Here is a 24,773-nt window from a genome sequence, read left to right on the forward strand (position 1 = left end):
GTTCTGTGTGGACTACAGAGGACTCAATTCAGTCACGAAGACTGACGCGCACCCCATCCCCAGAGCTGACGAGCTCATTGATCGGCTAGGGGCTGCCCGGTTCCTCAGCACGTTTGATTTAACGTCTGGGTACTGGCAGATCGCCTTGACCGATGGGGCAAAGGAGAGGTCGGCATTCTCTACACCAGATGGGCATTTCCAGTTCCGGGTTATGCCATTTGGAATGAAGAATGCCCCTGCCACCTTTCAGAGATTGGTCAACCAGGTGTTGGCTGGACTGGACGAGTTCAGTGCCGCCTACCTGGATGACATCGCGGTGTTCAGCGGCACCTGGCCCGAACACCTGCGACACCTCTGGGAAGTGTTGATGGCCCTGCGCAGAGCAGGCCTCACAATCAAGGCAAGCAAGTGCCAGATTGGGCAGGGTTCAGTGGTGTACTTGGGACACCAAGTTGGGAGTGGCAAGGTAGCCCCCTTGCAGCCCAAGATCGAAACCATCCTGGCTTGGGAACCCCCCAAGACCCAGACTGCAGTGAGAGCCTTCCTGGGGCTCACTGGGTATTACAGGAGGTTTGTCAAGGGCTATGGCACGATCGTGACCCCCTTGACAGAGCTGACTTCGAAGAAGCAGCCCAGGAATGTGATTTGGACTGACACCTGTCAGAAGGCTTTTGACACCCTGAAGACTGCCATGTGCACGGCGCCCGTGCTCCTGGCTCCTGGTTCCCAAAGGAATTCATAGTGCAAACAGACGCTTCAGAGCATGGTGTAGGGGCTGTTCTTTCACAGATGACTGAGGAGGGCTTTGACCAACCAGTAGCCTTCATAAGTCGGAGGTTACTTCCACGGGAAAGTAGGTGGAGTGCAATAGAGCGTGAAGCATTTGCTGTGGTCTGGGCCCTGAAGAAGCTAAGACCCTACTTGTTTGGGTCTCACTTCCGAGTTCAGACGGACCACAGGCCCCTCAGATGGTTGATGCAAATGAGGGGTGAGAACCCGAAACTGTTGAGGTGGTCCATTTCTCTACAGAGTATGGACTTTACGGTGGAACACCGCCCTGGCACCGATCACGCCAATGCTGACGGTCTGTCCAGATTTTTCCGCCTTAGTGATGTGGAACTCCCTGGGGAAGGGTAGTTCCCCCCACATTTCAGCTGGAGGGGACACATGTTAGACCTGGCACCTTGGGGTGAGTCTCCCTTCCACTTTTTGCTGATGTGCCTCCGATGTTTTGCTGGTTTTCCGATACGGAGGGCACTGCGCCACGGCTGATCCGTGCCGCAGTGCAAGTGCTCCCTACTGTAAATTGTACATGCGATTGGTATCCATGATTGGTTCTTTGGATTTACTGTTAGTCCCTAGTAAAGTGCACGAGAGAGTGCCGGGGCTTGTAGATGCCAATACTGCTGGTGGGCCTGCAGCGCTGGTTGCGCCACCCACCGAAGCAGCCGTAAAGATGTGTCTGGGAACTGCGACCGCAGAACCCGCGTGCGGTCTCGTACTGTCACGCTAGCTGGGCAAGTGTCCCCACTTGCCAGCACCGACCCTTCCCTTGACTACATATTAGTCACCCCTATGGTAGGCCTGCGGGCAGGGTGCGTTGTAGGTGTAAGGTAGGACAAGCCCTGATGTGCGTGGCATGTCCTAGTAGTGACTTACAACCAAGACCGTATTTCACTATTGAAGGCTACCTGCTCCATTAGGCCAGACTGAGCTGCTGGAATTATTACACCCTATAATCCCCGCAGGCTCAAGGAGCATGGTAGCGAGTCATGTTTAGTATGCCTGAACTCAGGATGATAAAATATTTCTTGTAGTCAAGTTTATTTTAGTATCCTGGGTTTGCAAATGCTACTTTTAGAAAGTTAGCATTTGCTTGCTTAACCATTTCAGCCCGCCTCTGCTGGTATGTGTATCTGACTGTCTGGGATGTGTGAGTGACAGGGCTGGAGGGATGACAGGTGGTGAATGCGCAGATTACACCTTAGTGGGAGGTAGGAGTGCCTCTTGACTCGAACTGTAGCTGTGCTCGACCACCACAATGCTGGCTCCACCCCCCTGGGGAGCGGCGGATGACTCTGCCGACGCCTGGCCCAGGAAGGGCGAAGCCCCCATCAACAAGGTACTCTGGCCACCCCTGTCCGGACAATGCTGGCTCCACCTCCTGTGGGGCGTCTGATGCGCCTGCCCCTCACACTGAAAGCAGAAGCCGGAGTACACCCACCGGGGTACTCAAAGACTGAGAGTGGCTATGCAAAGGCCCCCCTGGCCTGCGAGAACAAAAGAATTGGCCTATAAAAGAAGGAGCCCTGCTCCTTGAAAATTAGATCCTGTTTGGGCCACAGAAGGACTCTGCCCTACGAGAAGGACCGTGAGAGACCAGGAAGGGTGCTGACTCTTGCCTGTGTCTGGTGCCTTGCTGCTGAAGGAGAGAAAGAAGAAAAGACTATGAGAAGACTTTTGCTTTACTTTGTGCCAAACTCTGCTAAAGAGATCTCCAAGGGCTTGCAACTGAACTTGCCCCCTGACCAGCGTCCCAGGACCAGTGGACGCTACCCTCTTGGAAGAAAGCGACTGCGGGTGCTGACCATCGCCGCAGCACCGACGGAGGAATCTCCTCCAGGGCAACGACATCTACCTGACCACCGTGACCGGGGCCCAAAGCAACAGCGAGAGCAAAGTAAGGACCAGCCGCCGCTGGCCCGAACACCGTGACCGCAACTGCATCGGGAGCCCGAGAGCAAAGTGAAGGAGGACCCGTCCGGTCCGAGCTCTCGAGGTGACTGCATAACGAGCAGCCACTCACCTGCAAAGACGGACAGTTGCCCTGTGAGAATCCGCAAGGTCGGTAGCCTGCCCGACAGCCCAGCTGTGAGCCCACAGCTGCACCGGCACTTGGCTGGGTACGTCCTGCACTTGGGGACCGTACTGCCACTTGCCACCGCCGCACAGCCGCCGCCTCCAGGGTCGGAGCGGACGACAAGGAGAGGACCCTGCCGCCACAGAACACCGCTGCCCCGGATGACCAGTGGCCTGCTCGGCTGAAGAGCCGCAACGATCAGCGACCCCGGGAAGGCAACGCGACTTGGGACAGATCCCCTGGAAGCCGCCGGCTCCACAAGAACTTTGGTTAACACCGGCCTACGGGCCTCAAGAGAACTGCATAAGAACTGTGGTAACCTGAACTGAGTAAACTTGCAACCGTTATCATAAAGTACGTTGACTGTATTCACAAGCCTGCTTAAAATCTATATAAAGATATATATTTTTACAGAATACAGTCTGGTCTCGTTGTGTGGTGGGCTGGTTGTAAAGGTGTACTATTGCAAGTGTTTAACCCTATGTGCCCCAAAGATTAGCCTACGACTGCTTAAGCCACACTACCTAGAGGGTAAGCAGAGGTTGTCTGGAAGGTAACCCTCAGCCCTGACGAGGAAGAGAGAGTCCCTGCTTGTCGCTAGTGTTGCACTGCGCCAACTAGAGCCTCCTCCTTCCTACAGCAATGTATTCAAATGGTTCTCCTCATTCCTTCAAAATAGATCACAGCAAATCAAGCTCAGCCACTTCATCTCTAAACCTCAACCTGTCTCACTCAGCCTCCCTCTAGGATCTATCCTCTCCCCAACCCTATTCAATCTGTTCATGGAACCACTCACCCTCATCCTCAAACAAGCTAATATCAGTTACCACCTTTATGCTGATGACACCCAATTATACTAAAAGATCAAATCCCAAAAAGACATTCTTCACCTCAATGATACCTTGACTGGAGTTCAAACCTGGTTCTATCGGAACCATCTCAAATTGAACCCAAAAAAAAATGAAATCATCCTTTTCTCCACCAAAAACAATTCCCTTCCCATTCAACTCTGGATCAATGACATCAAAGCTATTAACTGCTCACTCTCCACCTCTAATTCCGTTAAATCCCTAGACATCAGTATCGACCAGAATCTAAATCTCATCCCTCACATTAAAAATGCTGCCAAAAGTGCTCTTTTCACCCTTCTCCACCTCAAGAAAATTAAACCATTTATTCCAGCAGACGATTTCAAACTTGTTGTCCAATCGCTTGTCCTTTCCAGGATTGACTATGGTAACGCCACTTTGGTTGGCACCCCTAACGTCCATCTTGCACCAACTAAATCTGTCCTCATCCTAGCGGCAAGACTTATCTCTGACAAAATTTGACCACATCTCCCCCGTCCTCAAAATACTCAATTGGCTCCCAATAGAAGGAAGATCCACCTACAAGATTGCCTGCATCACTCACAAAGCTCTCCACCAAAACACCCCTTCTTACCGTGCAACCAAACTACACAAAGCAGGATGCTCCAGGTCCCTGAGGAGCACAAACTTCCTTGTACTGATCCCTCACAGACTCAAATGTCAAAAGACTCAATCCTTTGCATTCTCTGGTACCGCTCCTACAATTTGGAACTCTCTCCCCAAGGATCTTCGCTGCAACCCCTCTTACCCTCTCTTCAAAAAAGAACTCAAATTACTTCTCAACAAATATTGGGGTATCTAATGTTACTGACTCTGAACATGTTCACTCTTTGCTCTTCTCTTTTCAACTCTTCTCCCCACCCCCTGTCAATCCTTCGTATTCTCACTCCCCCTCTCTACACCCCCTACTCTCTCCTACTTTTCAATATTCATTTTCCCCTTAATTTTATCTCTCTGTTTCTTTGCCCCCTTAGCTCTGCTGAATGCAATATCATTTTGTAATTTTTTTTCTGCATAATGCTAATTTTATCTCATTATGTTCACCTTGTAAAGCGCTCTAATACTCTTGGGTCCAGTAGCGCTATATAAAACCTTTGAAATAAAATAAATAAATAAATTCCTGTGCCAGTGGCATCCAACTTCAAAGCAACCGGTAGCAAAGGCCATATTGGTTGTGTGCGGCTTTCAAATATTTAAGATATGCATTGGTAAACCTCCCTCATTTTTGGAAATGGATAACTAATCAAGCAAAAGTTAAAAAACATTTTTTTAAAAACTGGGCGTTTTTGAGAGATTTCCTTAGTGAATTAACCTGACTATCATAATCTGGTTTTGGTAGACACAACCAGGTTAAATTAAATAATGTTCTGTATGTTCACATACCAGATGCTTTCCTATTCCTATTTTACTTCTTTAATCTACCTGCCACCTTAGTATTCACATGGCGATTATAATCTAGCTAGCAAAAACTTTAAGATATATTTGGCCATTTTCCCTTGGCTGTTGGTTATCCAGGGTACAAAAACTTCTATCAGTGTTCTAACATGAGGAATGGTTTATACCTTTCCATTTTAAATCACGTTATTTTCTTTAGTCTTTAAAATCAACTCCTCTTAAACTTCTGCTTGTCACGTTGTGTAAGAGATAGTGCCTAGAGGAGATATGGTTAATTTAATTCGCTATACAAATGAAGCCAGGCAGTCGGATTAAACAGGATGCTGTAAAGAAGACACGGTGAGGAAGGCCAATGGCACTTTTTACTGTCATTGTATATCTGTTCAAATACACATCTAAGTCATTTCTCCCAGTTTACCATGCAGGAGCTGTTTCCATGTTTTTCATTCTGTACCAAAAGGTGTTCACATTTTGTGAAAATCTAAGTTGAAACTTTTTCTTTCTGTTCCTGATTTTCAGTGACTACCAAAACCAACCCAACAGCACACACAGGAAATGGTGAGTTTGTGAGCAGATAGGTTCACAGAGATTAAATATAACTTTGCAAATGAACAGTTAGGTATGTTTCTGTCTGTTCTTTACTAAATCATCAATACATATTTTGTTTTTAGTTTTCGCATATATAAAACAAGTGGATTGTTAAAAATGTCCTAAGTGTAGACCTTCTACTCCAAGGAGTTAGCTGGAATTTACCTAAATCACACACTTACCCTTTCATATGTACTTTTGAAGATAGATTGATGAAGGGACATTATTGGCGCACAGCTGAGTGCATAGTTATGTTATGTTGTAGAAACTCAGCACTTCTATTCCCTTAGAGTAGATATTCCTTGCAAGAGACACTGGTGCTGGATTTCCACCATCAATGGCATCTTCGTTTCCCGCTTCCATAAATAATTAGCAATTGTTTAGTTGGTGGCCTCGAGGCGCTAAGTAGCCCAGTTTGTTAGGGTAAACAAAGTGCAGGGAGAATACGGCTGGGCTGTCCTGATTGAAATAGCGGAGAGAGTGGGTCGGCGATGGGGGAGCACTATCAAAATATGGCTAACACCAGTGCCTTAAAGGTACCCCAAGATTGGAGTCTATGTTAAATCTGTAGCCTTCTATCTTGACTGAGAATGGGGAGGCACGCACTGAGTATGATGTGGCTTCATGTGACCGTTCAGAGTAGAAGGCTGTGAATTCTTCACTGTTTGCTGACAGACAGCTAACTACTGTGGTTAAGGGATGTATGACGTTACAGCGCATGCTGTTACCACGCATGCCTTTACAACGCATGCCTTTACAACGCATAGTGCTTTTGGACGCTGGATAGCTGAATAGTTTAATTTACTATTCCAACTCCAGTCCCCGTGGATAGTAGGGAAGGTGTTGGATAGTACATTAAACCTATTCCCTATCCTAGAGCGCCCCCCAGCGCAATGCGTTGTAATGGTTTGCGTTGTAAAAGTTGCGTCGTAAAGGCACTGCGTGGTAAAAGTTGCGTTGTAAAGGATGTTCCCCGTGGTTAAGGCTCTAGCTCGAGCCCTTCCTTCCTGTCCATTAAGCCTCAGCAGAATGATTCCTTTTGCAGGAAGGCTCTTCACCAGGAACTGGGCTACTTCTCCAGTGTTTCAGAGGGAGTTGACTTGATGGCCTACCAAGAGGAGCATGTACAATTGTCAAGGGCAGTCTGAACAAGTGTGGCTATCTTAATTAGAGAAAGGGCCAGCTACTAAAAAGAAGTGATGGTTTTCCTCTTGAATCTGTTTCCTTTATTGGAACGAAATATGTTTGAGTTTCACTGTCTGCAACATCCGTTGTGGCCCCACAAATGTCTGCCGAGGTGTAAAAGGAGACCACCTCTGATGACAGTTTGGTATTGAAGAGGTACTTCTATCAGGTTGAATGCTTAAGTCCGACAGGGCTAAGTGAGTGCACTACAGCCGACAGAGCATGTATAGTGCCACGAAATCCTGAAGTGTGTAGTTGTGTTTTCCATGGCTTTCCAGAGAGTCGTGGGAAGAGACACTATTTGATTATCTTTGCCCAGTTCTTTTTCTGCGTTTCCCTCTGCTTCAGAGTGACTCTTGCTTTCTAAAAAGACATTTAGAAAGCCAGGCAGCCCCTTGTGGGGGTCTCTTTAAATTCGGGCTAATAATGTTGCCTGGATAATGTGATCTAGGTCAAGACGCTATATTGTAGGTTTATGGCTGTGCTTGTCATAATATCTCCCTCTAAGCAGCCAGTTCCCTAGCGTGTGTAAAGAGTCTTCTGCAGCCCAAGTCTCTTGGGGCCAGATTTACTAATGTGTCAGACAACGCTGTGCTGCGTTGCGTGAACAGAGAGCAGAAATGCGCCTTGTCTAATTAACATATGGCGCTCTTCTGCTCCCTCCTAGTACAAGGTTGCCTGCATTATAGGCAGGAAGGGAAACCTTACTGCACAAAAACAATCCATTGACACTTATTCTTTTATGTGTGCTGCAGAATGCAGCACACATGGAAAGAGGAAATAATGAGGTGAGATAGTGCTCTTTCTCCTTGTTACACGTCTCTATGGTAGGCGCACATTTTGGTGCAATCCCATATTTACTGCCTTTAGTAAATCTGTGATTGCGTCAAATTCCATGGATGGATGTACGGGGACCACCATGCTCCGCCAATGTAATGTAACACAACAAAGCGCAAGCTGCTCCAATGTGTTGCATTTCTTTACGAAGTCCTGTATGGGATCACAATTCGCCCTATGCGTGGCTTTGTAAATTCCAGTCCAGATTTACTGCAATTTTGCATTAGGGTTTAATTACTTGTGTGGCTCAACCTTGATGCAAAACCCATTGTGGCTTTTACTACGCCACGCAAAGTAAATGTATCTGGCTTTCTGTGGTTTGGTAAATGCAAAGCAATGCAGCACAGTGCATAGCAATGTTTTGCATTATTTTGCGTTGGTTAGGCATTACATGGGTGGAGCATGGGTATTCCTGTGCACCCTCCCATGTATTATGAAGCAAACCCAGATTTACAAATAACTTTTTTCATGTTGATTCCTCTTTTCAAGTATGTTGAATTTTGCAGCACACACAGAAAAAAAAAGAGTTTGCCTCTAAGGATTGTTGTTGTGCAGGAGAGTACCCCTTCACAGAAATAATTGTCTCTGTAACGTAGGAATCATTTCACCATTGTGCAAAGGTGCCTGCGTTACCACTAGGCAATCGCAAGTGCTCCATCCACATAATGTGAGGTAATCAGTGCCATATCTTGGTATGGATGGCACTGTTCAGCGCATTCATAGTGCAGTAATTGTTTTTCTGCGTTGCTCGAACTATTGGTAAACTATTGATGAATAGGTTCCCCACCCATTTAGGATTTGTGTTGCCTCACGCAAGGACAACTTAAGTCCATAGTAAATCTGGCCCTTAGTGTCCTGGATCTCTGGTATCTTTTGTCTCCGCTTCCATTACTTGTCAACCAGCTTAGCACCGTGCATCCTGGGGTTGTGGGCAGTGCTTAATTTGAGCTGGTGGTTTGCGGTGCTCCGCGCCGCCACTTAATTGTCAACACCGGCAAATATTACAGTCTGCTACATGATGGCGCTGGCTGTATAATTTAGAGATGAGCACAACAACAGATGTTTATACATTACAATGGCTAATACCTGCCGCCCAAGCCATTCTTATAGTTTGGGGCCTGGTATAGTCTGAGTTGTCACACTTTTAGGAGTGTGATGATTATTTGTTTTGTTTTGGCAGCGCTGACAGGGGAAATTGGTGGTGCAAGCTGTAGTGGCCTCCTGACAAGGGACCAGGAACTTATTATTTTCACAAATCAAGCACTGGTTGTGGGATAAAGGTGTTAGCAGTGACATTTGTCGACAATTATGTGACACAGCAGATACCCCAACTAGGAGGTCCCTATCTGCTGTGATATTCAATTTCATTTACCTTGAGGCATTTACTGTGTTTCCTAAAGGGGATGAGTTCTCACCACTGGCCGAAGCCAGCCGTTCTGCGTCTTGAATATTCAAGTCTTACTTTTTGTCTTTTATTGAGTATTTTGAATCTTTCTGTGTTCCTTCTGGCCACTCTTGTGAAGTAAATATTTGTACTCTAGCAAGATGCCAGAAACAGGAGCAGCCTGGTGGCATTAAGAGGGCTCAGAATGCCGTTGTACAAAGCAGGGGCGCAGAATGGCTGGTTGTGTCTGTTATGAAGCCACTGCTCGGCCGCCCTAGCTGTGTTACATGCACTAGTTGTGTGCACATTCTTTGCTGCTCCAATGTTTCAAAAAGCCTAATAAATGCGCCTCTGCCTTTAAAAAAATGAGGACGTTTTTCTTGCGATTTAAACTATCCTGAATTCCTCGTTCGATGCTTCGATTTCTGAAACAGAACCAGTTGTAAAAGTGTTTCCTGCTTTCTTTCTTTCTTTCTTTCCTACAGAGGCGTCTTCTGCGTCCCCTGCTGTCATTGCTGGCTGTGTCATTGCAGCTCTGGCAGTTCTGGCAGCTGTTGGTGGTATCTTCTTCTGGTGGTGCCACAGGAGGTAAGGGTTGGCAGATGAAGCGAAAGGTGAAATCAGAGCCTGAAAATAGAGTGACTGGCAGGTCAAGTTACGCTTTATTTGTTGGGCCCAAAGTATGCCTGAGCCTTTTAGCACTATTCTTTATTTGTTGGGCCCAAAGTATGCATGAGCCTTTTAGCACTTTCATGTAACACCTCTCTCCTACAAGAAGTTGTACAAACCTTGAGAAGGAGGGTTCAAGAGATCAAAGAGCCGGATCTCTAAGGAGTTTTCCAAACTGTCATGACGTGGCTGCCTGACCCCTGTCTGCGACTGGACAGGCAGGAGAGGAAGGGGCGTGGGGAGGAAAGGAAGTGAGGGAAGAACAGTTAGTTAGGAGGTGGAGACGAAAGAATAAAGACGTGTTTCCTACCACCATCACGGCTCCTGTGACTTCCTTTGGGGGAGCGCGACACTGGCGACGAGGGTGGGATCAGATGAAGTCCCACATCGCTCAAACCCCCTGCCGCCTGTGAGCGGCCGAGAACGGAGAGCCTGCAGCCTGTGTCGGGCGGCGCATGTGGAGCAAGAGAAACGAAGTGCTCACACGCTGCCTGTGATTGCTGCCCAAAAGTGTTATCCGGCGGACTCCACAAGCTGCCTGCGTGAATGAGAAAGACGCCCGGCGTGCGACGCCACAAGCAGCCAGAAGTGCGGCCAAAAGTGAAAATTGGCGCGAAAACGGCGCGAAAATCGAGGAGCACCTAACGATCGACTGCAACGGTCGGGTATGAGAGGGTGAGTCCTGAAAAGCAAATAGTCGGCCTGCATTGACTCGGCAGATATACCAAATATCTTCAGACGCCTATCAGAAAGCATTGGAGGCTGCAAGTATAAACTTTACCTGAAGCCACGTGTCCCGAGTGGCGGCCATTTTAAGGTCAGGCATCACCCATAGACTCCCATTGAAAATTTTGTGTCGGCCATTTTGAAGTCAGGCACCTTTAAATAAAAGATACAGATTTCACTCAAAGACACTGCAAAAGCCAAATAAACAGAAATGTCAGTCACCAGCTCAACCAGTGGGTCAGGAGGAGCACCCACAGCAACGGCAGCCCCAGGCAACCCACCACTGGTAGCGCCAACACACCCAGCGGTCATGGGAGTGCCATACTTGAGACCACCAGAACCCCTGGAACTGACGTCCGGTAGCAGCATGGGACCTAAATGGAAGAGTTGGTCCGAAGATTTTGAAGACTACATGACTGGGTCCCAAGTACAAGACCCTAAACAGAAGCTAATAGCTCAACGGAATCTGGTGGGAAAAGATATCACGCAGATCATTAGAGAGCTGCCCAATGCGGCCACTGCCCCATACGATGATGTCAAGGGAGCCCTTGACCGAAGATTTCTACACAAGTATAACTTAGACTACGAGCGCTACACATTCAACCTAGCCACTCAGGAGAAAGATGAGCGCATGTGCGACTTCATCGTGCGCATCAGATGGCTAGCCCGACACTGCGAATTCGACGACTTCAACACCGAGGATGCATTACGGCTCCGCATAATTGAAGGGTGTCACTCTGAGTCACTAACATTACACCCTTGAAGAAATTGAGGAAATGACACGCATAAACGACCAGGCGGAAGACAACGCAAAGAAAATGGAGGTCAACAAGACTGATAGGAAGGAGCAAGCCTTCAGAATGCAGGTACACAAGGAAAAGAAACATCAGACAGATCGCCACAAATCAAGCAAGTCAACGCATTCCACATCCTCCCGGAGGCCGGCAGCACGTTATGAATCGCATGAATCGCGACACACTAAGCCCAGCAGAACAGCGCCTGCATGTTACAGATGCGGCCAGGAATATCCCCACTCAGGACAATGCCCAGCCATCGGACAAAGGTGCCACCGCTGTGACAGGGAAAATCATTTTGAGACTGTCTGTCAAACCCAACGCTTAGGACGAAGATCATCAAAAACTCGATCTTCCACACAGCATCATGCCCGTGCAGTAAAGGGGCGAGAAGGACGCTCCTGCAGCTCCTCCCGGTCAAGTGTCCGGTCCATAGGTTCATATCGATCACGAAAGTCAACATCCAGCGAATCACCGTCACGCACACCGGTGTCACAAGACAGTGACGAATACATCTGTATGGTCTCAGATCCAGACGGTCTGAAGAAATATCCGAAACTGGACATCCGGATAGGGGAACACCCGGCAAAATTCGTCCTGGACTCGGGAGCCTCATTAAATTACATCTGTGCACTAGAATACCAGAGCATGAAACCACGTCCCAAACTGGAACCAGCAGCTGTTCGAATATTCACGTGGATGTCCAGGAAGCCACTACCATGCCTAGGCCGTTTCAGCACGACTTTGTCATACAAAGACCGACAGATCCCAGCTTATATCCATGTTGTTGAGGACCCGGATGTGGCTGACTGCCTGCTCAGCCTGCCGACGGCCGAAAGACTGAAGCTCATGGAACTTCTTTACATGACTGAAGATGCCGCGGACATCGTCGCAAAATTCCCAAATCTTTTCAAAGGACTAGGAAAATTAAATCACTTCAAGGTCAAATTGCATATTGATGAGCGTGTGACGCCAGTGGCACAACACCAGAGGAAGGTACCGTTTCATCTGCAACAGGCCGTGGATGACAAACTTCAGGAGCTGCTTAAAACCGACATCATTGAGCGCACGTCAGGCCCAACTCCGTGGGTATCGCCTGTGGTGGTCGTACCAAAAAAAGGACAGGACAACAAAGTGCGCCTGTGCGTAGACATGCGTGCACCCAACGTAGCAGTTGAAAGAGAACGCCACCCTGGGCCACACATCAGTGATATGATTGCTCGTCTCAGCGGAGCCACAGTATTCTCAAAACTTGACCTCAATAAGGGTTATCACCAGCTTGAACTTCATGATAAGTCACGCTACATTACCACATTCACAACCCATCAAGGACTCTTCCGTTATAAGCGCTTGAATTTCGGCATATCATCAGCAGCCAAAAATTTTCAAGAGGCTATCAGGCGCGTAATCCAAGGAATTCCAAATGCATTCAACTATAGCGATGACCTGCTGGTGTTCGGACAAGATCAAACTGAACATGATACAGCCCTAGACAGAGTATGCCATGCTCTGCTGAATGGAAACTTGACTCTGAACGCAGCCAAATGCGAGTTTCACAAATCGACCTTGAAATTCTATGTTATGTTATGTTATTGTTATGTTATTTTTATTTATACAGCGCACAGCTGCCCCAGCAAAGGGGCGTCCTGGCGCTATGAAGAGACAGACACAACACAACATCAAATAGAGAGGGATAATGAAAAAGCTAAGCCATTAAACAAACAGAAGCGTTTTGATGGCGCGCCTGAACTGGAGAAGATCATCTATAGCCCGGATCTCACAGGGAAGAAGATTCCACCACTTCGCAGCTAACACTCGAAAGGAGCGGCCGCCGGTTCTACTCAGCCTGAAGCGGGGAACCACTGCTAAATTCTGGCCTAACGATCTCAATGCTCGACGAGGAACATAAGGAGTTAAAAGAGTAGCCAGGATTTGGAGAGACATGCCTTTGAAAATTTTAAATGCCAGGCAAAGCACTTTAAATTCAATCCTCTGCTTAACAGGGAGCCAATGGAGAGAGTGCAGCGTTTTTGCTGCCGAGCACCGCCTAGGCAGACCTACCACTACTCTGGCTACTGCGTTTTGCACACGCTGCAGCCGGGTAAGTTCCGCCTGATTAAGCCCGGCCAGGAGCGAGCTGGCACAGTCCAGCCGGGACAGTACTGATGCCTGAACCACCAGCTGTCTGGTGGGGGCATCAAAAAATTTCAGTATGGGCCTGAGACCTCTGATGACGCCATAACAGGAGGCCGCTACCCTCTTCGTGTGACAGGTGAAGCTAAGTGTAGAGTCTAGCCAAACCCCAAGATTTTTTATCTCCGAAGCCGGAGAGGGGGTCACACCCAGTTCAGAAGGCCACCAATCATCACCCCACAGCCCCACTTGTTTGTCAACCACCATGACCTCTGTCTTCTTGGTGTTCAATTGAAGACAGTTAGCATTCATCCAATTGGCCACGGCATGCAGACCATCCCTGAACCTGAGGGCCTCCACATCAGAGTCTCCACTCAACGTGACCGCCAGCTGCGTGTCATCAGCATATGAGACCATCGTCAGGCCCCACTGTTTGACGACCGCAGCCAGCGGTCTCACGTACAGATTGAAAAGCGTGGGACTCAATGAAGACCCCTGTGGGACCCCCAGGGACAACGGGTATGGTTTGGACTTGCCCGGTGGAATCGCAACCTGGAACGATCGATCCATAAGGAAAGATCGAAACCAGCATAGGGCCAGGCCCTTGACTCCCACTTCCTCTAGTCGCTGAAGTAAGATCCCGTGCGATACAGTGTCGAACGCGGCACTAAGGTCTAATAGTAGTAGTGCCGCTGTCCGACCTGCATCCAACACGGAACACATTTTTTCAAAGGATGGCATGACACCTGACCCTGACAAAGTCTCAGCCCTTGCAGACACACCAACGCCGCAAGATGTAAGTGATCTCCGTTCCTTCCTCGGCATGGCGAGCTATTGTGCTCGTTATATTCAGGACTTCGCTACCATCAGTCACCCTCTAAGAGAGCTCACTCGTCAAGGTCAGCCCTTTGCGTGGACCGATGCATGCGACCGCTCTTTCCACAAAATCAAGCATGCTGTCAGCTCTGCCATCAACCTGGCCTATTTTGATGCTAAGAAACGAACTGAAATTACTGTCGACGCCAGCCCGGTGGGCCTTGGCGCCATCTTAGCACAATATCAAAAAGACTCGGACCAGTGCCACATCATCGCTTATGCCAGTCGCAGCCTCACCGATACTGAGAAACGATACTCTCAACCTGAGAAGGAGAGCCTGGCAGTGGTCTGGGCCTGCGAACATTTCCATCTTTTTGTTTATGGCAAACACTTTACTATTATCACTGGCCACCAAGCACTTGTCACTATTTTTGCCAATCCTATGGCCAAGATGCCTCCGCGCATTGAGCGCTGGGGCTTACGTCTCCAGGACTACATTTACACCATTGTCCACAAACCCGGGAAGTTGGATAATCCAGCAGACTACATGTCCCGACACCCTAAGACTACCACCAAGGAGGTGCGCTCCGTGGCTGAACAATATATACATTTTGTCATTGACACAGCGTGCCCTCCCACAGTTCCTCTTGAAGCAATTCAAGAAGCATCTATTCAAGATCCAATTATCCAGAACGTCACAGAACGCATCCGCAACAACTCATGGCGACATGTGAAAGAAGACCCAAGTCAGAAGTCTCAGGAGATCACGGCGTTCAAACACATTCATGAGGAACTATCCATCAGCGAGGAAGGCCTAATCCTGAGAGGGGGGAGGATTGTCATTCCTCAAAGACTGAGATAAGGAGTGATTAACCTCGCTCATGAAGGCCACCGAGGGATAAGTGCCACCAAAAAGGCTCTACGAGAGTGCGTCTGGTTTCCGGCACTAGATCAGATGGTAGAAACCACACTCAAAGACTGTATCTCGTGTCAGCTGGTAAGCCGTGACGAACCACCGGCTCCCCTACAGATGTCGGAACTACCTGAAGGAGTGTGGCAACAAGTCGCCATTGATTTCTTCGGGCCCCTGAAATCAAGCCAATTCATCATCATCATTATGGACGAATACTCCCGCTTTCCATTTGCACACCTGATATCATCCACCAAGGCAACCGCAGTGATTCCAGTACTCGACGAAACCTTCGCAGCATGGGGCATCCCGCTGCGAGTTAAGTCAGACAACGGACCCCCATTTAATGGCCACGAATTTGCAGACTTCGCAAAACACCTTGACTTTAAACATCAAAAGATCACACCACTATGGCCCCAAGCCAATGGCATGGTGGAACGTTTCATGGGAACTCTGAAGAAAGCAGTGCAGCAAGCGGAACTGGCTCACCGAGACATCCAACAAGCACTGAATGAAGTGCTGAGGGCATATCGCACCACGCCTCACAATATTACCAATCAATGTCCAGCCACTCTAATGTTGGGAAGAGTCCCTCGTACCCGACTACCCACTCTGGACAACACACTCCAACCTCAAGCTCCAAACATTGATCATGAAACACTGGTTAACATAGACTATGGAAAGAAACTGAAGATGAAGACATACGCTGATCAACGTAGACACGCGAGACCCGCGGATATCCAAGAAGGAGACTGGGTGATGGTCTGGCGCGATCGAAGGACAAAAGCAGACAGCCGCTACCTCACACATCCCTTGAAAGTCAGTCGCCAGAAAGGAACTATGATTACAGCAGAAGGCGATCATAAACGGATCACCAGAAATATTTCACACTTTAAGAAGTGCAACCCTCAGAGACGGCATGAAAGTCAATACTGGGAGTCCTCCACTGACTCAGAAAGTCGAAGCAGGAGCAGTGACCTCAGTCATTCCAGTCCGACAAGATGGGATTATCCCATACATCACCGAATCAGGACACCAGAACAAGCTGATCGACCCAGACGGCAAACCAGACGGCCGGATAGTCTCATTGAAGTGATCTAAGGCACAGTAAGACTTTGTACAAAAGGGGGAGATGTCATGACGTGGCTGCCTGACCCCTGTCTGCGACAGGACAGGCAGGAGAGGAAGGGGCGTGGGGAGGAAAGGAAGTGAGGAAAGAACAGTTAGTTAGGAGGTGGACACGAAAGAATAAAGACGTGTTTCCTACCAGCATCACGGCTCCTGTGTCTTCCTTTGGGGGAGCGCGACACAAACCTGCTCAGACAACTTTCACTTCTTAACTGGTCTGAGCGGCAGCTCCAGATCTTGGCAATGAAAAGACCATCCTCAGAGCCTGACATTGAGTGTTAGGCACTAGGTGTAGGTAACCCTGGAGGCAATGAAGTCAGGGGCGTCTTCACACATTGCTTTGTGCATCGGAAGCTTTGAAGTGAAGACTTTTACAGACTCGAAGCCAGGGAGGGGTGGGTGGTAGAGGCTTACAGCTAGATTCATCATAGTGCCCTTTTGCGAGTCCTTAACAGCGATTATTAAGGAATCGCTATTAAGGACTTGCAAAATGGGATTCATGTAGGAATCGCTAAATAAATTGCGATTCCTACACATTACTTATTAATCGCAAATAAGGATGCGATTTCAAGGGTGCCAGGGGTGTCCAAAGGACACCCTGTTGCACCCCATAAATATAATCTACATTGGTGTTGCGCACACACATGTCCAAAGGACATGTGTGTGTGTAACATGCAACTTAGAAAAATGCATTTAAATGCATTTTTCTAAGTTTTCGCTATTTACCACGAGGTTTGACCTCGCGGTAAATAGCGGCCCCAAATTGCGATTTCGCAATTTTAAAATGGTTCATGAATTGCATTTAAGGAATCTCAAATAGAGATTCCTTAAATTCAATTCCTCGCAAATGTGCGAATTCTTTATTAGCGAATTTTGCATTTGGGATGATGAATCCCATATGCAAAAATTGCACTCGCAAAGGGCCAGATTCTCAGAATCTGGCCCTTTGCAAGCGCAATTAAGCTTGATGAATCTGGCCGATAATCTCTACTAAAGAGAACATTGACTAGAGACGCAGAACCCCTTTGCACTATTTTAAAGTGGTGTAAACCATAAACCATTTGCTGGATACGACTACTTCCAGTTGTGATCACTTACATGTAAGGCTTTAAGTGGGATGAAAAAACTGGGGGGTCTCTCAAGGGGGCGGGGGTGTGGCAAGTGTAATTAAGGGCTTGGCTTAAAAACATGCAAGCCAAAAATCTGTGCTTAGCATAGTGTGCCGCCCGACTTGTATTTTGCTGTTTTTGTCATTGCATCCAGATATATGATGCAATAAGTAACATCATACCTACAAAAAGTCAGGACTATTGGCTTTGTCAATGATTGTTAGTTGCATGAGATAAATAAGCAGCAACTATGGCTTGTATATCATATTGAAAAAGCTTCCACCTAAAGCCCTGGTGACACCACGACAATGTTGCTGCTTCTGAGTTTCTAAAAGAGAAGGGAAATCCAGAGAGAAAATTACTCTCTTTAAAGGATTTCCCTTCCCCTAAACGCTCACCTGGCATGACGTCATGCTGCAACTTCTCCACTAGTGAGAAGTGAGCAGTGTGAGCACGTTGTCCATGGCTGAATCGTGAAACCTTGGTGGACAATATTACTGATGCCGGGCAGGACACAGGAACAACTTCAAAGTGGAATGTAATCTGCTACTTTTAGCTGCCTCTGTCCTGAATATTACAACAGTAGTTCACTCGCTCAATTTACTAGCATAAACCAAAATGTCATACACACGTTGAACAAAAATGTCACTTGCACACCGAACTAAATTCTGCCTCTAAATTAAATAAGGAAAGAAACTCGAGAGAAGTGTGCTAACGACAAATAGTTCTAATGTCTGAAAAAGCTAAACTCAAAATCCAGTGGAAAGCTTGTTTAAAAACGTATTCTCCTGAACCTTGAAGCTGAATGACAGTCTTTACCTGCAACATTAATGTGAGCCATTGAGGCCAGCTGATAAGTCTAAAAGATAAAAAAGCTCTGATACCTTCATCATTCACTCACACTGGATGTCATAATCCACAGACAGATCTGCTGATTCATGATTTTGCCTAATCCAAAATCCAGATGAAAAGAATTGAGCACACCATGTATATCTGCGAAGTCTTGTGCCTGTTGGAAATGTAATCTTCCAAAAGTGTACTTGTTAAAAAAAAAAAAAACTACTCTTCCTAAAGTTTACCTGTCAGACAACTACTTTTTAAAAAGTTTACCTGTTAAAAAAGTACTCTTCCTAAAGTTTACCTGTAAGAAAACTAATCATTCTAAAGTTTACCTGTGAAAAAACTACTCTTTCTAAAGTTTACCTGTGAAAAAACTACCCTTTCTAAAATGTACCTGTTAAAAAACTACTCTTCCTAAAGTTTAGCTGTAAGACAACAACTTTTTCTAAAGTTTACCTGAAAAAAAACTACTCTTCCTAAAGTTTACCTGAAAGAAAACTACCCTTTCTAAGGTTTGCCTGTTAAAAAACTCCTCCTCCTAAAGTTTACCTGTAAGAAAACTACTCTTTCTAAAGTTTACCCATTAAAAAACGACTCCTCCTAAAGTTTACCTGAAAGAAAACTACCCTTCTAAAGTTTGACTATTAAAAAACTATTCTTAATAAAGTTTACCTGTAAGAAACCATCCTTTCTAAAGGTTACCTGTTAAAAAACGAGTCTTACTAAAGTTTAGTAGAAACAGGGGACAGGGTACAAGGACTAAGAATATTCCAGTCATTTGCATTGAATGAAGGCTTTTTCACTAAAGGGTTCAATATCGCTTTATTCCATTCACCTAAAATGTAAGTATTTATCTGGAACTTTTTAAAAACTGATATTTTAAATTCTGTAGACTTATGCATATACAACGTCGTCCAATTTAGTTTGAGTAGTCTCGTGGGAAATATACTAAGAGAAAATAGTGTAATTTAAAGGGAGGAGGTTGTCCCCTCGTTGCCCCAAAGCTCTACTGGGCATTGGCTGTAACCCCCCTATCGCTAATACTAAACTCCTATAAAACATAGAGGGGCCTTTATATTTCAAATTAATAATTATAGCGATAAATAGGGGTATCTCTCTTTGGAAATAGCACAATTCCTTTAGAGAAATGAAGGGTTTAACCCCTAAAATATTACATGCCTGTTTTACCACTGGTAAAATCACTGCCTTTAGAGTCAAGAGGTGGAACCATGTGGCCACAACAATGATTTCCCAGTAATTGGAAATAATTTTGCAAATCATTAAATTAATCTGATTAGTTTAGTGGAAAATAACCGAATTTGCAATTCCCACAATACACTGTTTTGCCGATTTGAAGGACCAGAAAGTAGGCATTGCTTCCTGGTAGCATGTAGTTATATACTAACAATTAATTCTTGGTCTTGTTCTCTTGATTCAGTAGTCTTGTGAACAGTTATAGACTCTCTACCTTAAATGAATTTTACAGTATGGTAGATAGGTGCTGCTTCTGCCCCCTTATACATGGTGGTATCCTGTGGAGGTGTTTTATTTGTACTAAAATCCATTCGTGAACTACCTCATCTGAAATGTCCCTTCAATCATGGAGACATAGTGTGATTAGATGAGGACAATAAGACAAAGTTAGAAAGGGGGTCTAAGGGTGAGGTTAACGACCACCTAACAGACACATGCCCCGGTAATACATCATATAACGAAAAGTGCCTGAGGGTCAACAAGACGAGTCAAACGTGTAAAAAGTCCAGAACACCAATAAAGTGTTACAAATGTGTAAACAGAAAATGTATATGTGAATGTGTGAAAGAGCACTACATCCCCAGGGTTTAGGAAAAATACCCATCAGTTCCCACTCAGTACCGCCCTTTTGTCATCATATGGGTTCTCCTTATACCCAGGAGAAAATGCTATCTGTCACTAGATGTCGTTGTGACAGATGCGTAACCATTGATAATGTGCGTGTAGATGGGAGGTACCAAAAAGTGTCTAAAAGGGTAACTGATTTGCAGTGCAAAAAGTGAAAAGTGAAAGTGAGTAAGTGAGGTATATAAAATTGGATGGAAGTGAGTAGAAAAGGGATATATTTTAATTAGCTCTCTCAATTCCTCCAATGTTAAAAATAAGGTGAAAAAACAGATTTAACAAAATATTTCTCTGCAGGAAGGGTCGACATGTTTCAGCATCCGTGGCTTCCAAGTTTGTGCCAATGCTTTCTTCAGGACCAGTATGTTTGCAACTGCATTATATAATGATAAAATAAAGTTATATCACCTGTTGACTCCAGGTCATACTAGAGAGCCTCAAAGGCAGGAGGATCATGCATCAGCCCACCTGGCTGCAGCTCAGGTAAGTGGAGCACCGCTCTGTCCGTTGGTACTCAAAAGCTTCCCTCTGCGCTGTCTGGGGGGGTCAGAGGGAGGCTTTGGAGTACCGACGGACAGAGCGGTGCTCCACTTACCTGAGCTGCAGCCAGGTGGGGTGATGCATTGTGTTATTTGGGCTCTATAGTATGACCTGGAGTCAACAGGTTATATAGCTTTATTTTATCATTATATAATGCAGTTGCAAACATACTGGTCCTGAAGAAAGCATTGGCACAAACTTGGAAGCCACGGATGCTGAAACATGTCGACCCTTCCTGCAGAGAGATATTTTGTTAAATCTGTTTTTTCACCTTATTTTTAACATTGGAGGAATTGAGAGAGCTAATTAAAATATATCCCTTTTCTACTCACTTCCATCCAATTTTATATACCTCACTTACTCACTTTCACTTTTCACTTTTTGCACTGCAAATCAGTTACCCTTTTAGACACTTTTTGGTACCACCCATCTACACGCACATTTTCAATGGTTACCCATCTGTCACAACGACATCTAGTGACAGATAGCATTTTCTCCTGGGTATAAGGAGAACCCATATGATGACAAAAGGGCGGTACCGAGCGGGAACTGATGGGTATTTTTCCTAAACCCTGGGGATGTAGTGCTCTCTTTCAAACATTCACATATACATTTTCTGTTTACCCATTCGTAACACTTTAGTGGTGTTTTGGACTTTTTACACGTTTAACTCGTCTTGTTGACCCTGAGACACTTTTCGTTATATGATGTGTTAGCTGAGGACAGCCAATCAAAATTGCTGAAAAATCATTTTTAACATTGATAAATGTCATTTCTTTTTTTATCATTCCTTAGGAGGCAGGAAAAGAAGAAATCTATGGAACGGTGAGTCTCGTCTTGAACAGCCTGATTCTTTGATTGCTGTGAGGATCAGCATCATAAGAAGTTCAACTTTTTTGTCATTTAACAGAGAGGGGCAGGAGGAGAGGTTCTGCTGCCATAACCTAGAATGGTATCATTAAGGTGCAGGGGGCACCTATCGATGTGTCCTCGGATCTGGTTTGGAGTGGTATTGGTGGGGGATGGGGAGGAGATGATGCCAGAGCAGTGGCCCAGTAACCGGGGCAGCAACACACTGCACTATGGGCAAAGGTGGTGGGGGGATATCAAGATGGTATTTGTAACCATCAACATGAATATGTGGCAAGTATGATGTCCATTGTGTGAAAACTTAATTAGATGCCAATATGGCTTCGAAGGAAAGCACACTATGTTGTATAAACAAATGTTAATGGAATTGAAACTACAGCAGCAGATTTTCTATTTTTAGTAAATTATGGAAGCTATACCATATGGTTTTCATGATACTTACATGCATTAAGGGATCATTTATTCTGTAGGTAAAGGTGATTTCTCCTAGGAAGTGATTCTGTGCATGTTTATGGACATTCGTAAACAACTTCTCATTGCGGCCCTGTGGAAGGATGTCCTTTCATGTATCTCCTGAATCCATAGTTTAGGAGTCCATCCTTGAAGACTCTAACAACCTCCAAAGAGGAAGTCTATTTAAGGGAAGAATTTAAGAGGCAGAAGGGGATGGGAGGAGTAAAAGGGAGCATGGTCAGGAGGCTGGCGGGCAAAAGAAACACAGAGAAGAATGTTTCACCTGTGCCACAAACAGGTACTCACTTGTCCCAGGTCTGGGGTATGGGGACAAAATAAAGACTTAGAGGTCCTAGGAATGTACAGTAAGCTATAGTGAGGATACTTTATTAACATTTTACCAAGAGAGGCCTCATTTGAATCAGTAAATGGTTCTGTGCAGTAATTGGAACCCAAAACATTACATTCTCATTCTGGCAATGGTAATTTTGCATGGAGGGCTGATGTGATCTGCTTCTCTCTTTTCAGTGGTCCGAATTCAACCTCATTGCTTGATAGTGCAACATCAAGCAGAACTTCTGTCCCAGATGGCATCTAATCCTGCATCCGATGGTCCCATGAACATAAACCTCCAGCGGTCTCATGCTGGACTCCGGCGAGAGAGCCCAACACTTCTTCTATACCCTTCCTGCGCTTCTGCTGAGGACACCTCCTGAGAAAATATGAGTTCTGCGGTTGACTTATTTCACCAACTATTTCTCCATTACTGACTTATGCTTTCTGGTCCTCGTAGTAGCAGTGGATGCTTATTAGGAGGACCTGTGGATTGCATATTGTTGATGTCCTCTGTCATGCAGATAATAATTTCATGTGTACCCTTGATTTGGGGTATAAAACTGTAATGTGCCCTCTGTGGCTATGTAAATCATTTAATCCTGGTAGCACACGTGTTCCTTTCCAGCTTCTTTACTTCTGCTCCTCTAACATATGCTTTTCTTAGGTAAGGTTAACACATTCAGCGGAATTCAAAGGGCATAAGGTTGTACCACCCAAGTGAGAGGGTGGTGGAGGTGCCACGGGGTGTTTCCTTTGAGTTTGTAATAACAAGATTTGTCTTAAGTTTGAAATTGAATGCCATTTTGGAGTTGTGTTCTTGAGAGTAATGCAAATGTCTATTTGTTTTTTATATTGCTTAATACACTGGCACAAATCCTGGTTCTAAGTACTATTGAAAAGTTGTTAGATGAGGAAAGAGAGCCTCAAAGAGAGAGTGCAAGGGCTAGGATCAAAGAGGTTTGTGAACTGTGATGAGAAACCCAGGGATTCTGCACCCAAAGTCAACATTTCAGCCACCAGCCCACATCTTATGTCTACACGCTGTTTAGGTACAACACACTGGTGAAAGTGTGTGATCTTGGGCAAGTCCAGGGATATTAATTAATTCCAATGTGTAGGGAGCAGTTTAGTGCAACAATCCTTCTGTGGTTTTCAATAATATTCAGGGTTTTTTCTATTTTATCACCTCACATACATCAGCATTAACACGCTTTGTTATGACTAACAGTTAATCTTTATAGAATTTATTAATAATGAAGGGCACCAATTCCAAATAAAATGTAAAGAACAAAAAATAACAGATCTATGATAACAGATAAGACAGGCCACAGACAGAGTTTTCCATCAACTGTTGTACAAAAAGTTTTGGCGCACGCTTGTCTGTGGTGTGGATGTGTTTTATATGTGGATTTGTCTGCAGCACCACTCATGTCTGTTATACTTTATGTGACAATAAGACAAAATTCCAAATGTTAATCTGGAATTGTATTGAGCCTTGTTTTCTCAACAGAGGATGATTAAAGGTCTGTCATCACCAGCATGTGATTGAATGGATCTGTCACAATTGCTGAATACAGGACCGCTTTTTAGTCAAAACTCTTGGAGAGGACATTTTACGTTTGGGTTCCCATTTCTAATGGGCTCTGAACATCTTTGTCTGCCTTGCGGTAGAGGCTGTACATTTATACGCCGGTTGGAGTCTGTTGCATCTCACATTGTATGTTTTAATGTGATGGATTGTGTTAGCATTGTGTTAAATGGAAAAATTATTATGGGAAGACTACATTGTTTTTTATTAAATATAACCTGCTGGAATTGTTTTTAATCAAATGTAACCTACCGAATTGTTTTATTAAATTTGATCAAAAGGGAAATTCGTTTTTAAATAAACTAAGGTATATTGACATTGTTTGTCATTGTGAGCACTATAGAGAAGGAATTGCTTGAAATGAAAGAAAATAGGATTATGTCTAAATGCCTGCACTGTCTATATATCTTAAATGCATATATATTAAATAAAAAAAAATTAAAAAATGTTAATATTGTGATCCGTGTTTCTTTTAGCACAATATCATTATCTGTTGGATGTGCTTTAGTACGTTCAGATAACACATCAGGAAGTATTTTGAATATTGCATGTTTCTTAGCTGCATTGACTTACTTCCACAAAGGTTGAGGGGATGTGGTAGCTATCTTTGAATGGCTGGCGGCGCATGGTGTTCTTCTCACCAGCTCACCCTGCATCACATTTGCTTGAGGTATGTTATTATTATTATGTTTCTTATATAGCGCCTGAATCGACCCCCGAAGGGGTATCTCCGCGCTTGCCTTGGGAACCCGTCCTGGCTTTTCCCTGTGAGATAGCCCCTACAGGGCATCCCCAAGGTGAAAGCCAGGCATCCCGCCGCAGGGGGCCGTTGTGGAGATTAAGCAAGCTTAATGCCCAGAGTTGC

At 45.5% G+C, this 24,773-nt stretch overlaps 1 protein-coding gene across 2 annotated transcripts in view; it reads left to right on the forward strand.

Annotated features, from left to right (window-relative positions):
* Nucleotides 1-24,360, forward strand: part of LOC147701296 (uncharacterized) — a 134,515-nt gene extending 110,155 nt beyond the window's left edge. For both annotated transcript variants that reach the window (XM_086930023.1, XM_086930024.1), the window contains 4 exons: nt 5,644-5,682; nt 9,604-9,706; nt 21,457-21,486; nt 22,513-24,360. In XM_086930023.1, the coding sequence (XP_086786149.1) occupies nt 5,644-5,682; nt 9,604-9,706; nt 21,457-21,486; nt 22,513-22,582 (242 nt within the window). In that variant the 3' untranslated portion in view covers nt 22,583-24,360. The remainder of the gene's footprint in view (nt 1-5,643; nt 5,683-9,603; nt 9,707-21,456; nt 21,487-22,512) is intronic.
* Nucleotides 24,361-24,773: the final 413 nt, after the last annotated feature.

Source organism: Lissotriton vulgaris, chromosome 7 (assembly GCF_964263255.1).
Source record: "Lissotriton vulgaris chromosome 7, aLisVul1.2, whole genome shotgun sequence".
Classification (NCBI taxonomy): Eukaryota; Metazoa; Chordata; class Amphibia; order Caudata; family Salamandridae; genus Lissotriton; species Lissotriton vulgaris.